Source organism: Diadema antillarum, unplaced genomic scaffold (genome assembly GCF_040938485.1).
Source record: "Diadema antillarum isolate AM-2024a unplaced genomic scaffold, OU_Dant_1.0 seq00001294_RagTag, whole genome shotgun sequence".
NCBI lineage: Eukaryota > Metazoa > Echinodermata > Echinoidea > Diadematoida > Diadematidae > Diadema > Diadema antillarum.
In genome coordinates, this window is record NW_027272073.1 from 58440 (window position 1) to 72794 (window position 14355).

General features: G+C 37.8%; 1 protein-coding gene across 1 annotated transcript in view; it reads right to left on the reverse strand.

The window, feature by feature from the left end:
* Window positions 1-13419, reverse strand: part of LOC139708025 (carbohydrate sulfotransferase 14-like) — a 33165-nt gene extending 19746 nt beyond the window's left edge. The window contains exons 1-2 of the mRNA XM_071620014.1: window positions 13182-13419; window positions 12096-12339 (exon numbers count right to left, since the gene is read on the reverse strand). Of these exons, the coding sequence (XP_071476115.1) occupies window positions 12096-12339; window positions 13182-13419 (482 nt within the window). The remainder of the gene's footprint in view (window positions 1-12095; window positions 12340-13181) is intronic.
* Window positions 13420-14355: the final 936 nt, after the last annotated feature.

Consider the following 14355-nt stretch of genomic DNA (forward strand, 5'->3'; position numbering starts at 1 on the left):
TATAAGAATAGAGAATGGGAGTCATTCGTTAAAAACATGGAATGTCAATTAAAGGAAGGTTTAAATGAAAGTACAAAAAAACGGATGTCAGCCTTCCCTGTCAACCGATATCCCCACCAATGAGACGCCAGTCCTACTCACGCACTTTCATGTTGCGTTCTCCATGCCGTTATACATGTCTTCATGTCATACATGTCTACTTATTTTACCCCGTCAGTTTTTTTTTTATATTCCTCAACTATGTTAGATAAAATGTTATGTTGAAATTACTCCCACTCCAATTATACTCTCTTCAATCAATTTTTCTACACATTGTCTAACTCAACATTTATTGATAAGAGTTTTTTGTTTTATTCAATATGTTATATATAACGTACTTTTCATCATGCTTTTCTTGTTACTTCATCTGATCAATCAAATTGAAAAAAAAAAAGTTAATGTTAAAAGCTTAATATCAAGACAACTTTGCCTCCTGCGATATTCTTCGTCAGTATTCATGACACAGTAACACACAAACACAGACACACACACATACACACATACAGTTGCAGTTTTTCCAGAACACTGTTTTTTAGAACATTAGGAACATAGTGAATAGGTGTGTCTTACAGACTCCTTTACATTTCTTACGATATCCTTACATACACTTTTCCGTTCAACTCAAATAAGTTTTGGTAGGAAAGTGCTGTTGTTTAAATGGAGTGTGCAAAAATTCATTTCATTTTATTTCATTTCATTTTATTTATTTCATTCCTTCTTTCTTTTTCGGCAAACATAATACGAAATGAATCAGAAGATATAACATAGGCATGTATTCGACTTTACATGGTAGATAATGGTTAACAAATACGAAATATACATGCATACCGGCAAAATACAAAGTTATGTCTGGAGAAAAAAAAAAGAACTGAGAGGTTCACTGAGAAGCATGCTTGTAAATTGTGAACCACTCAAAGGATTCTTGTGAATACATTTAACTTTTTTTTTTACAAAGACAGGACAGAACAAGACAGTAGAAACACAACGACATTACATGACTTTACAGTAGGGTATACCATGACAGTAATAAAACACCCAAAAAAAATTCAATCTGATAATGCCTTCATTGTGGTTTCCGAAGATTTACTTAATCTTTTGATTTTTGTTTTCTTGTTGTTGTCGTTGTTGTTTTTGTCCCATTCATTGCACTAAGCACGACTTTTATCTTGAATATATATATATTAGGAGCTTCAATACACTCTTACCTTGAAATCCTCTTTTCCGAATTTTTCTTTTCAGTGTGTGTGTATTCTGTCTTTCCATTGTTTAGATAGATTAGGAAAATTCACCTGTACCGTGTACTGAGTTATACATCGTTTTAAAGCGTAGCGTATGTTCTTTCAGATTATGCCCTTAAATAAGATCCATGTCTGGCGACATTTTGTGGTTTCGTGAAGCATTGTCACATCAGTTGCAAAGAAGGATGTTTAAGTGCGCCTGTTAATACACAACATATCAATACACCCTTTAAGTGACATAAAAGTCTACAAAGTTTTTCTAGGTCATTTCCAGTTATGCACTCGGCATAGAGCAACAAGCAGCAAAAGCAACAACATGTTAACAGTGGAAACTATCAAGCACCGAAATACCCAACACTGTTGCCAGTGAAAATTTTTCCATAAAACAGAATCGGATCGACGTAAATAAGCACTGAATTGATCAGTGTTTTAGTAGTAGCCATGATAAAAAATCATGGGCGTACATACTTGAGCAGGATTCGAACCTACGACCTCCTGATCATCGGACAGACGTCATCTCCACTAGACCACCGAGCATCCGCCCGACAGCAAGTGTTGGTTCTAATCCTTATTAGCATGCAGTCGGACGGAAGCTCGGTGGTCTAGTGGAGATGACGCCTGTCCGGTGATCAGGAGGTCGTGGGTTCGAATCCTGCTCGAGTATGTACGCCCATGATTTTTTATCATGGCTACTACTAACACACTGATCAATTCAGTGCTTATTTACGTCGATGTAGGCCAATTTGTCAATCAGTTGCAGTGAAAACATCTCGACGGAAGAATTTCATGACTTTGGAAAAAACAGAATCGGAATTATGAGAACTCATTGATACTGATCATTGCAAATCTAACGATCAGCAGTGGTTTGAGTAGGGTGCAAGGATTGGTATAATGTCTGTATCTTTTTTTCAACTTTTGAAAAATTGCTCACTTCGTAAAAGGAGATCTTCAACAGTACTCCTTAGATATCGGCATTGAACCAGTGGCAGATCCAAGGGGAGCGCACCGAGCGCGTACCCCCCCCCCCTTTATTTTTCTGTTAAATCAAAAGAAATTAAAAAAAAAATTGGGGAGGGGTGCGTGCATCCCCTTTAATTTTGTAAAGGCGCCCCCTTTTTACAGAATTCCTGGATTCTTCCCTGTTGAACGTTAATCATGTTTCTACTGACTAGGATATTACTTGTAGTAACTTGAATTCATTGAACTGTTGTTCAGATTATTATATTCTTTCTCCAAGCCGCTTATTGAGAATCAGATGTTAACAGACACAGCCCCAATTATCAAAGCCATGCCATACAGTCATAGGGTAATGTTTATACAGGGAAATATCTGAACCACTCTGCATACCTAGCAAATCCCGTTCGAGCAGTCATTGTTTAAACTTAAGTGAGAAATTTATTTTGAATTCTGATTATTCGAATACTCAAAATCTCTCTTCATTGTTCGTATTTCAATAATTGCATGAAATTACTCCGGCTGACTATGTGGCGTTAAATATGTAATAGTCAAACGATGGTTGCGACACGCAAATGTATATTCGAAAAGCTTATTATGATATATACATTTTCTAATTCATTGACTTGATTTTCATTTTACTCAGCCTTTGTTTTGGGAGATTGGGGTTGCTTTTGATATTTTTTTAAGGGGAAGGCGAAGGTTTTGAACATTCTGTCTTCTAGACGTAATGCAAAATCATCAAGCTAAGCAGTCTTGTTATGTGCTAACGACGCTATAGATATGTGCGGTAAGAGCAAGGTAAGTATCTTCTTGGATAAAAGTGGATATGTTATTAACCCTGAAAGATGACAAATAAGTGGACCTCGTGCGTCCTCACGGCATTGTAATGAACCTCCTAAGAAAAGCCAGCGTATGTTGCATAGTCCATTGTCGATGAGAAAACGATGAATCTTTACTGGTGATTTGACTCTCTGAAGGGACAATGTATAATAATAACGGCAAGTATGATGGACTGCTTAAAGTTTAACGCTCTGAGTGTCACATTCACATTAATTTCTTGTCCATAGGAACATGTTTGACATTTTGTGCAGATTTGACTCATTGGTATAAAATGGGTTAAAGGGGACAATTTCGACAGCCAAATGGTGTGACAATAATAATTCACATCGATTATGTGCAGCATTCAGTGTGTTGTTAACTTGAAGCACTTGACAGATGTAATGATAACTAAGAAGAGTTGGAGTCAGAAGGCAACCCAACCCTACCATTTGACACCCCCGCCCCAAACCGTCTCGCTAAAAGCTCGTCTGTCATTATTTTTGAAACGTCTAAACCTGTTTGCACTTGATAGTATGATTGTCCATTTTTCAAACCTTTGTATAATTCTGTATAATTATTTTCCTTAGTGCTCATTTTGATTTCTTTTGTTCATTGTATATACTTTTCATGTCACACTTTGAATACTTAGTGACTTTTTCATTTTTTTGTTTCCTTTCTGGCGTTCGTTTGCAATGATTATTTCATGTTTTTATTTGCATTCCCTTCATTGTACGATTTCTAGATTTTATCATTTTCACGACCTTGCTGTAAAACAGCTTTTAGCTGAAAGAAAGATTTTTACCGTGGTTAAGTAGATAAATTCAAACTCAAACCAATACGTGCAGACACAGAGGAGATTCTAGTGCAGCTTGTATTTCAGGCATCTTTTTTCTTTTTTATGACCCCTCCCCCCCCCCCCCCCCCTTCCTTACGGTATAGGCATGCACTTATAAAGGGTATATTGGGAGAAGGTATGATAAGTTCACAGATTGGAACGGTCGGTGGAGCGGAAGAAAAAATTTCTGGAAAATGAATAGGGATTGTACAAATCCCTTTTGTGTTGCCCGTTGGACCGAGGTGCTTTGGCGCAATTAATGCTCGGATTGAAAGGATTAGCTGAATTAATCCTGATTTGTTTTAAAAGCGGAAAACAAAAAGGCAAGTTACAGTCATTTTAAGTGCCTTGGCAAATAAAATTTGAGGATCTGTCACATGCATGTGTTGTAGAGCTGGGGAACACAGCACAATGATATTTATCAAACTCCGTTAGGGGCGAAATAATGAACAATAACATTCCACACTAAAATCTTGTATTGTGCTTTGGCCTATTTGATGACCATAAAAACAACAGAAAAAAAAAATGTTGTTAATGATTCACATAGACCTAACCCTTGATCCTTATACTCGTGACTAAGACATCCCGGCGTTCCTTTCTGATTACTAACTCCATAGAAGTGACGGTTAGCATTTTCTTCTCTAAAGGCCCCGTTTACCTTTGAGAGCAGTGATGTTCAAAAATGTTTAAGATATCACATTGAGGCATTATGTGTAGGTCTGTTGTACCACAAAACATCCTACCATATACAATTTTCGCGAGAAAGCTTGAAAAATAAGAAGATATCAGTATTTATCTCAATAAACCGTAACTGTACACTGTTTAGTCAGGAAACATTTTTGTTATAAATAATTGTTCACATTTTGTGTATTTAGCAATACTTTACATTGATTTTACTAATTCATTTTTTAAGTGGTTGTTTCTATCCCTAACTCACATTTTAGAACTATTCTAAAGCACCAATGCTTGGTTTTGGTTTCATCTGCAAATGGTAACTTACGCCTTTGATATCCGAAAAGGTGTGATTTACACGGGTCCTGTAAAAATTAAACTGACCGTGAGTACATGAATGATGTATATGACATTTTATATTATATTTTCCTTATCTGTATTCCAGAAGAATATGCTATATCCATGTGTTTGTCTTTCCTTTTTTGTATATTTTGGTCTTAGTCGTATCAATGCTCCTTATCTTGATCTTTACACTCGGTCCAAGCTTGCTTAAAATCCGTCCCATACGGGAACCTGATGGCCTGTGTTTCAAGTATATGGGGATTTCAAAATTCAGTATGGAACGAGTTAAGTAGGTTCCAGCATGATTATTTCCATACTATTTATACTTAAATCCAACCTTTCTTAGATTATCCACAATGATCTTTATGTTTGCAAAATAATTCATTGTGCATCCAACCTGAATATCATGTATTATTTTACTTTGTTACATTTGATGTATTTTTCATTGAGAAATATAAAAATAAATTGATATTCAAATCGAAATTTGTATCACTTTTTAAGAACACTATATACTCTTATCTTCTTATCAAGCGAATCCTATATCGTTGGCAAAGTATGCAATTGCCAACCTTAAATTAATTGTTGTTCGTCCGAACACAGTGCATGTTCTACAGATCATGGGTAGAAAATTACATATCAACTTAAAAGAGAACTTAACCTCTATACCTTATCACAGTAGATACTGTCTCTGCTTTTGGTGATAATAATGCCAAGAAGTTGTGTTGCCTAAACAGTACCAAAAGTTTGAATCAATGTCTTATATTTTAGACCCTAAATAGACCTAGAGCTTCTCGGATCACTTTTAAAAAAGCATAAAACCTACAACTCTAAAATTCATAAAACCTACGAGGGTTCCGCCGGGAGGTTCTTCTCGTGGAGGGGGGGGGGGGGGACACACACACACACACACACACACACACACACATACACATTCCGCCGCTCCTGTGTTATGTTCATGCATCACTAAATTGCTGTTATTTACAGCCCTCCGTATGTATCCTATCAAATATGTAAGAAAACAAACCAACAATTCCATAAGGGAGGCAGTTAACCAAGGGGTACTTCTGTGAGAATTATTCGTAAATAATGTCTTAGTTATGTCTTTCCAGATTATAAATCAAGACAATAATCGCTTCGTGCAACAATGGACGACGTACGACTGGTCAGAGGTGGGTTCTTCTATTTAGTGATTTTCTTATAAAGATGGGTGATGTACGTTATTCCGAAGGTTTGTTATTATGAAACGCACAAATTCTGTATGCCAAGATGTATCATGTATGATGTCGTTTCATTTGCTGGAAGGACCAGCAAGAATACAACAAAGTAAGACGTGATTTTGAGAACAACTGAGTATATCCGTAAAATACTACTGCATACATTGTCACGTTGATGCACCATGGAAGACAAAATGGCAACCTCAAATCGGGTGTAATCTTACAACTCAGAATTATTAATGCACAGATTAAAGGGATCGTACAGTTTTGGTGGAGACCTTTTTTTCAGGTTTTTAATATTCTTTAATGAAATAATGAGAAACCTCTTATGAAATATGAAAGATCATGAAATTCTATGGGGAATTCAACGTTTATTTGATGAAAATTGGTTTTGAAATGAATGAGATATCCAAAAAAGAGCGATTCTAATAAAGTGTGGGACCCACACTTCATTACGATTGCTTTGTTTTACTTTGTTTTTGGATGTTTCAGTCATTCCAAACCCGATTTTCATCGAATAAACTCTGAATTCCTCTAAAAATGGTATGCTCTGTATTATATCAAAAGTGTTTTCTTGGTATCTCGCAAAAAGTTAAAAGCTCAATTCTCATCCCCACCAATGCTGTACCATCCCTTTAAAGTAAAGGAATGTTACAGTTTTTGGTTGAGAAAGAGATTCAGGTTTCCATCTTTTTGAGTGTGTGAGAACCTCTAATAAATTATACAAAAAACATATCCAATTCTAAGAGGAATTCAAAGTTTATTTGATGAAAATAAGTTTTGAAATGGCTGAGATATCCAAAACAAGGCCATCCTAATAGAAGGTGGGACCCTGTTAGGATTGTTTTGTTCTACTTTAGTTTATGGATATATTTGCCATCTCAAAAATAATTTTTAGCAAATAAACTTTGAATTCCTCGTAAGTAGAATTGCATGTCCTTTCATATTTCATAAGTGGTTTCACATCTCATAAAAACTTAAAGCTGATTCCCCGTGTCAACCAAAACTCAAAACTATCTAATCCCTTTAAGATAAACAGACAAGATTTGATCAGTCGTACTTTTGGTAATTTTTTTCCCTTTTTCCTTTGCTTTTTCTTTTCTTTTTACACTTCATTTCCATAATGTAGAAGTACCAATCTGGGTAGTAATTAAAATGACTGTGATAAGTTAGTAATCCATTCGAGGGAAAATTGTTCTGTTTGTGTCTGAGCATCAAGTTTATTAACCAAGTCATGGTAGGAGACTAGAGAATCAATTTTCACTTTCAGGTTTTTTAACAGATTCAGAGGGGCAAAATTCTTGTATGGAAGAGGTGCCGTGTATTTGAAATGTACAAAAGCATTTTATTGTAACCTGCATGAGTCTTTAAAGTGAAGAAAATTCAACTAATCATCGCAAAAATCTCCACGTGACGAAATATTTACCGTTTACTCTACATTGACTCTTCATTGTTCTTCGGGTTTTCATGTCAACGTTTTCATTTCCACACGACAGAGCTGTCTTGATAAAAGAGGAAAATCTAGCGTTATAATCAGATAAGATTATACTCACGATGTAAACGCCAGGAAGCAAGAAATAAGGTGGTAAAAAAGAGGAGCAAAAGCGTTCTCCGGCGAAATGTGTACAGAAAGCCGCGAAGGGAGCAGAAGCGAGTCGCCATGTCGCCAAAGGAACAATCCGTGGTGTTTCTTAATATCTTTACAGCCAAGTAATAAACCCAGTGTTCGCTGCGTAAAATCCTTATTTTTGTCTTGGGGCTGACAATGGTGACGAATGGGATCTTCAGAGTGGCTGTCGTGCGAAGCAAAATACTTTCCATACTCAGTGGGTGAACCAAAGCCATTCAATCTCTTTGCAGCGCACGCATTGTCCGTGCGGTACTTTTTAAATGCACGCATTGCGCGTGCGATAATAACTGCGCATCCTATTACCTGCGCACAAACTCGGTTCTTCAGCAGACTGCTACAGATAGGTTTCTTGTCAAGCAGACACACCAATGCCATTTCGGGAAGAAATCGTTTCCTAGTAGTCTAGTTCCACAATAAATCGTTGCCTCGTGAAGATAGAGGTAATGAAAGAAAAATTTTATTCGCTCAAATATATGATAGGAATGCATGCATGTTCTCCCTATATATCGACTGTCGTAGTTATGGAATAAAATCAGCAATTACGGCAGAAAAAAAAAACACAACAGCAACTGTGAAATATAGTGAAATAATGCACCAAGTGAAGTGAGAAAGCTATACTAGAGATGGACTTTGTTAGATCCATATTAATGGCAGTCACCACTAAGACGTTAGAATACTGAAAAACTGCAAATCATTACAGCAGTTCAGAAACAATTTTAGACGCACTTTCCGTATGTAATAGCAACATGGTTTTGTATATTCTGCCTGTATTTTGCTCCTTTCTTTTTTCCTTCTTCATCCTGCTTTGATTGTGCACCATTTGTGTTCTATATATTTTGTACCTATATATTGTAAGTTGAGAAAGTCTTGTATTTACTTCGGGGCCTATTCCCAACAAGCCTGGAAGGCTTTAATTCGTCCCCCACAATGAATATGTTTATACTATGACTTGAAATGTAATGATTGTTGTTTTTAATGTGGAAATAAATGAAATGAAATGAAATACATTTGACCCATTGCCTCTCCCATACCTTTGATTCCAGTGGCTCAGTCTCTCTCCTCTGACTGGACCCTTTTCGCGACCATCGTTTGGACTGACTTTAGAGCAATTATGTACCGAAGATAACAACATACTAAATCGCAAGTTAGGAGGATTTTCATTCAATGAACTAAAAAGCATTATAATTACTCAAAATCGATATGTATATGTGACAAATGGTTCTTAGATCACTTTACACTTAATTGCTTGCTCAATTTTTGAAACGTTTTGTTGCATTAGGTCATATTATTCAAATGCAATGGTAATTCACGCTGAATTGAATTTTGTGAAAAGAGTCAAAGGAAAAAAATGAATAAATCATGATATCAAATCGCAGCAGTTTCATTAATTCGGACATAATGTGAGAAAGTTATGGGATTTTGAAGGTGTTCATAGATTTCAGAAAAAATGTAAATAGGGTGCTTACTAAAGAACCTTCCGAGTCACGAACCTTATTTCATTTTCGGATTACCGAATTATGTTTTTTGTGTAAGTTTATTGGTGATGTATCATATCCTCCTTTATCTGTTGAAGATGAATACAATTTTTTGGTGATGTGTTGTGTAGCTCCGAGTGGGTTATTTGTTTATGTCTTTTCTTTTCTTCTTCTTTCTCTCTTTTTTTCTGAAAAATTTTAAGAAGGTTTGTACCCTTGCTGTATACAAAATGTACATGTATTTTTTTTCCCTTTTTGTACTCAGGATTTATATGGTAATTTGTAGTGTTAAAATCGTATAAATTGTGTATACAGTATGTTTTAATGAGATGCCTTCTTTGTACCTATTATGGTTATGATATTATTCTGTTTATTTTAATGTACAATTTTTGTATATCTGTGTAATTCGACTTTTAGTCGCCCACTCAGATTTTCTGAATAAAGACCTTTTAATCAATCAATCAATCAACCAATCAATTATATTCGTATAAGATAGAGCCTCATCCGCGTTAAGATTTGTTTATAATGATGGTCCCCTGTCCTTTGTTCACATATGAAAACAGTATGCCTTAAAGGGATGCTATAGTATTGGTGGAGATGAGGAGTGGGTTTTTAACTCTTAACTTTTTGTAAGATACCAAGAAACCAATTATAAAATAGTACAGAACATTCCATTCTAAGAGCAATTTAAAGTTTATTTGATGAACATTGGTTCTGGTATGGCTTTGGAATGGTTTTGGAATGTTTTGGATATCTTAGCCATTTCAAACCCATTTTTCATCAAAGAAACGTTGAATTCCTCTGGGAATTGCATGCTTATTCATATTTTTCGTAAGACGTTTCTCATCATCTTAACAAACGTGTTAGAAACCTGAAGTCTGGTCTCAACCAAAACTACAAGATCCCTTTAATATGTTGCTTATTTATATTATGTTGTTAAAGGTTGATGTTGTTATGAATTGACAATTCCTGTATTCATTTGTATGTTATACTCTCCCTTTATTTTTGGCATACTCTGTATCACTTTGTTTTCATTTGTTATTGTATTTGCAGAAAGAAAATACAGAAATAAAACCAAACCAACTCAAACCACTGGTTCTCCGTCAAAGTCATCATGCTCCACCTGTATGTGACCTTGACTTTGCTGAGGATATTTCTTTATCTTTTATCAGATACGACATATAAATACGTGATCTGACAGAAAGCCAATGCAAGGCACGTAAGATAGGTGATATTGACTCATATTTCTTGGTCTTTGTCACTAGCCTTGCAGCAGCGTTCTGAATAACTTGTAGTTTCTGGAGTTGGTTGTCTGGTAAGCCATACAAAAGACTGTTACAATAGTCAATGTAGCACATTACAAATGCATGAACTAATCTTTCAGTGATTCCTTTGTCAATGTATGGTCGAATTTTGTTGATCTTACGCAAAGCAAATGAGGCTGACCTGCACCTAGAGGTAACATACTCATGCAACGTGAAATGATTATCAAACACGACCCAAAGATTTTTTGCCCTTTTTACAGGGAGAACCTGTGAGCCATCAATATCAATGGGTGGAAAGGAACTACACGTATGAGAACGAAATCTGGACGTGATATGAAGAATTTCTGTTTTCTTACTATTCAACATGAGACCATTCAACCGTGACCACTCTTTAACTACTCTAATACAGTTTGTTACTCTGGGAAGTAGTTCTGACATGTCTGATGCAGTGACAGATACTATGTTTGTGTATCATCTGCATAGAACATTTTAGAGAAACCGTGTGCTTCAATAATCTTTTCCAAAGGAGCAGTGTACATTGTAAAGATTGAAGGTCCAATAACTGATCTTTGTGGGACCCCACAGGTTGGTGTGTGGGGTGATGACTGGATCCTATTGATGACGACAGACTGTCTGCGAGATGTAAGATATGACCGAAACCATTCAAGTACACAACCTCGGATTCCAAACCACTAAGGCAGTCTCTGCATGATGGCGTCATGACTAATAGTGTCAAACGCGGATGAATAGTCGAGAAGAATCCCTATTACCTCCTGGCCCTTATCTAGAGACATTAGAATATCGTTTGACACACGCAGGAGTGCTGTCTCACAGCTGAGGAAAGGACGATACGCAGACTGTCTTTTTTCTTGCAGATGATCATGTTCAGACACATACTTCTGGACTTATGATACAGCCGCTCTCTCGACCGTCTTGGCAACAAACTTGAGATTGGCAATCGGACGATAATTATTGTGATCATCTTTATCTAGTTTGGGGTTCTTAATGATAGGAGAGATGTTAGAATGTTTCAATCCTGGAAAATATCCCGATTGAAAGGATTGGTTGATGAGAAGAGTCAAGGTCGGAACAAGCTCTACAAGACATTGCTTCAGAACACTAGTTGGAACGGCATCAAGGCTGCAAGTTGTTGAAGGTGATTTCCTTATCATCCTTGTGACTTCTAGCTCGGTGACAGGTCTGAAGCTGAAGAAGAAACAGTTAAGCTGCCTTTGATCAGGGAAATCGGGAAAATTGGTGTCACCGGACTCCGAGTGTAGAGTATTAGTGATGGTCTTCACTTTATTAATAAAGAATTATTGAAAACGCTCAGGGAGAGAATTGAATGGTCCACTGCTATCTGGAAGTTGCTTTAAGAACCGTGGTTGAGATAGCATATCTACTTTCCGGAACAGCTCACGAGCATTCCAGTTTAATAGCTGTTCCCGATAGTACTTAATTTTAGGAGGATGCTAATGCTATCTTGTACTGATGACGTTTGCTTTCTAATGCTTGCCGATGTACCTCCAGGCACTCACCAGATCGTGAGAATGTAGTTCGTTCAAGTCTGCGGAGCTCTTTTTTCGCATGATGGAGCTCATCATTGTACCATGGTGAGTTGGGCCGACATCTGATAGTGTGAGTCACCAGCGGAGCATGTTTATCCAGAAGACTCCTAAGAACAGTTTCATACTGAGTTAGAAGGGTGTCTACATCAGTAGAAGGCGATAGAAGTAAGTCGGACTGCATGATGTCTCCACGAAGAGATGCCATGTTGATTTCCTGTAGTTTCCTCATCTTAATCTCCTTCTTTATAGGTTCAGGCAGACCGATTCGTAGGGAACATTTCACCGCTGAATGGTCAGAAGACAGATAATGAGTAGTGGTGATCTCACTCAAAAACTGATCAGTTACACGAGATAATATGAGATCCATTGTATGTCCGTCTCTGTGGGTAGGAACATTCACATGCTGCTTGAAGTTAAAAGAAGTGATGAGGTCAATAAATCTGGCAGCAGTTCGATCAGTTGAATCATCAACGTGAAAGTTGAAGTCCCGCACAATCAAGACATGGTGTTTAAATGTCACTACTTGTTCCAAGAATGAAGAAAATTCATCGAAGAAAATGGAGTCAGTCAGTTCCCCAGTACATGTACGCTGTGGGCGATAGATTACGACTAATCCTAGAGGCAAATGCTGATGAGCTGTGTGAGCAGTAGGTCCAAATGTTCGAAAGAAGAGCACGCCTCACCTGGGATAAACACGGACTTTGAAACCTTTCCTAATACACACACCAACACCACTTCCTTGGCGACCCTTGCGTGGAATATGATGCCATTGGTAGTTTGGGAGAGTAGATGTCAAATCAGCCACAGATGGATTATCCCGATCAACACCTGAAAGCCAGGTTTCTGTTACGGCTAAAATGTCGATATGATCATCAACAATGAAATCACATAACATTGAAATCTTGGGCTTAATCGATCTTGCATTCCATAGTGCAAAGTTTGATTGTGCATCATAACAGTTAATAACAACTTGTGGGGTTGGCTTCACTTTACGAGGTTTTCCACCCCTACGCCCCCTTCTGGTGCGAGGCTTTGAGGATATGCCAGGCTCGTTGATTGTTTGCCATACAAGCCTGTCCACCCAGTGATGGGAATTGTTCAATACAAGCAGTGATCTACTGTCATACCGAAATCTGTTCTCGAAACCTTCACCTGGTTGAAAAATGTCATGGAGAGGATTGCATGTGTGGACATGATCAGCATTTGAAGATGGACCCGGATTTGGTTGAATATCGCCACAAAGCAATAGTTCAACCTGAAATGTGCATTCTGCCTGTCTATAGTAAGGTATTCTCCGGCCAACATATTTCCTTCCAGTGACAGCATGATGGTGGAATTCAGCAGAGCCATGGGCAGGGCAGTCATGACATGCCTGCCCATCACTGATGAATAGGAGACAAAGGATTAACAGGAGAACGTAAATAGAAGCCATTGTCCATTCAGGGCACAACTTCCATTGTCAAGATGGTGTCTCTGTAGGCTCCCTTTGCACAGTTGACTAGGCAGGGGTTGTGTGTGGGGAATGGATTCCCACTTCAAGTAGAATCCCAAGAAGGCCAAGATCAAGAATCAGTTTCACAAAATGTGGCGCAACCAGGTCACAATTTCCAATGAAATTTGTCCAGATAAGTCAGTGTGGTATATCACAAAGTTTGGTAACAAAATGAACAGAAGAAGTTGACCCAAAGCAGCAGATAAAGATGTGCAAGAGGAGAGAGGTCAGCAGCCTGTTATGGCGCTTGACACACATAAACACATACATGAGAAAACAACCAGGACGCTGAGCGGCAGGCTGATTTATTTGCTAATTCCCTCACACTCTATGTGGCAACTTTCGGGTCATAGTTCAAGGAGAGGGAAAAGTCGGACCACTATGATAGTGACCTCATGCTATAGTCACACACGGCCGGATTTCGATCCGGGTCCATAAGGAATTAAAACGGTATCGACCCGGTTCGAGCCATAGAGACCCGCACTGACCAGCATCGTAACCCGTGTCAATTCCTGATGGATTCCCGGGGTTACGATACGGCTGTGAAAATTTTTAGGTCATGTTCAAAATTGTCTCACGGATTTCAATTCCGTATTGATATCCGAATTGATCCGGTTCGAACCGCATTGACTCGCATCGACCCGCTGCAACCCGCAGATTAAAACCGTATGGACCCTTGCCGTATACCGCATTGCCTTCATGCAACGGATGATGACAAGGTTTACATCCGGGTCTGTACGGGTCGAAGCGGGTTGAGACGAGTCGATAGGGGTCGAAAAGTATTCACTTAAGGATTTAAAGCGGATTTT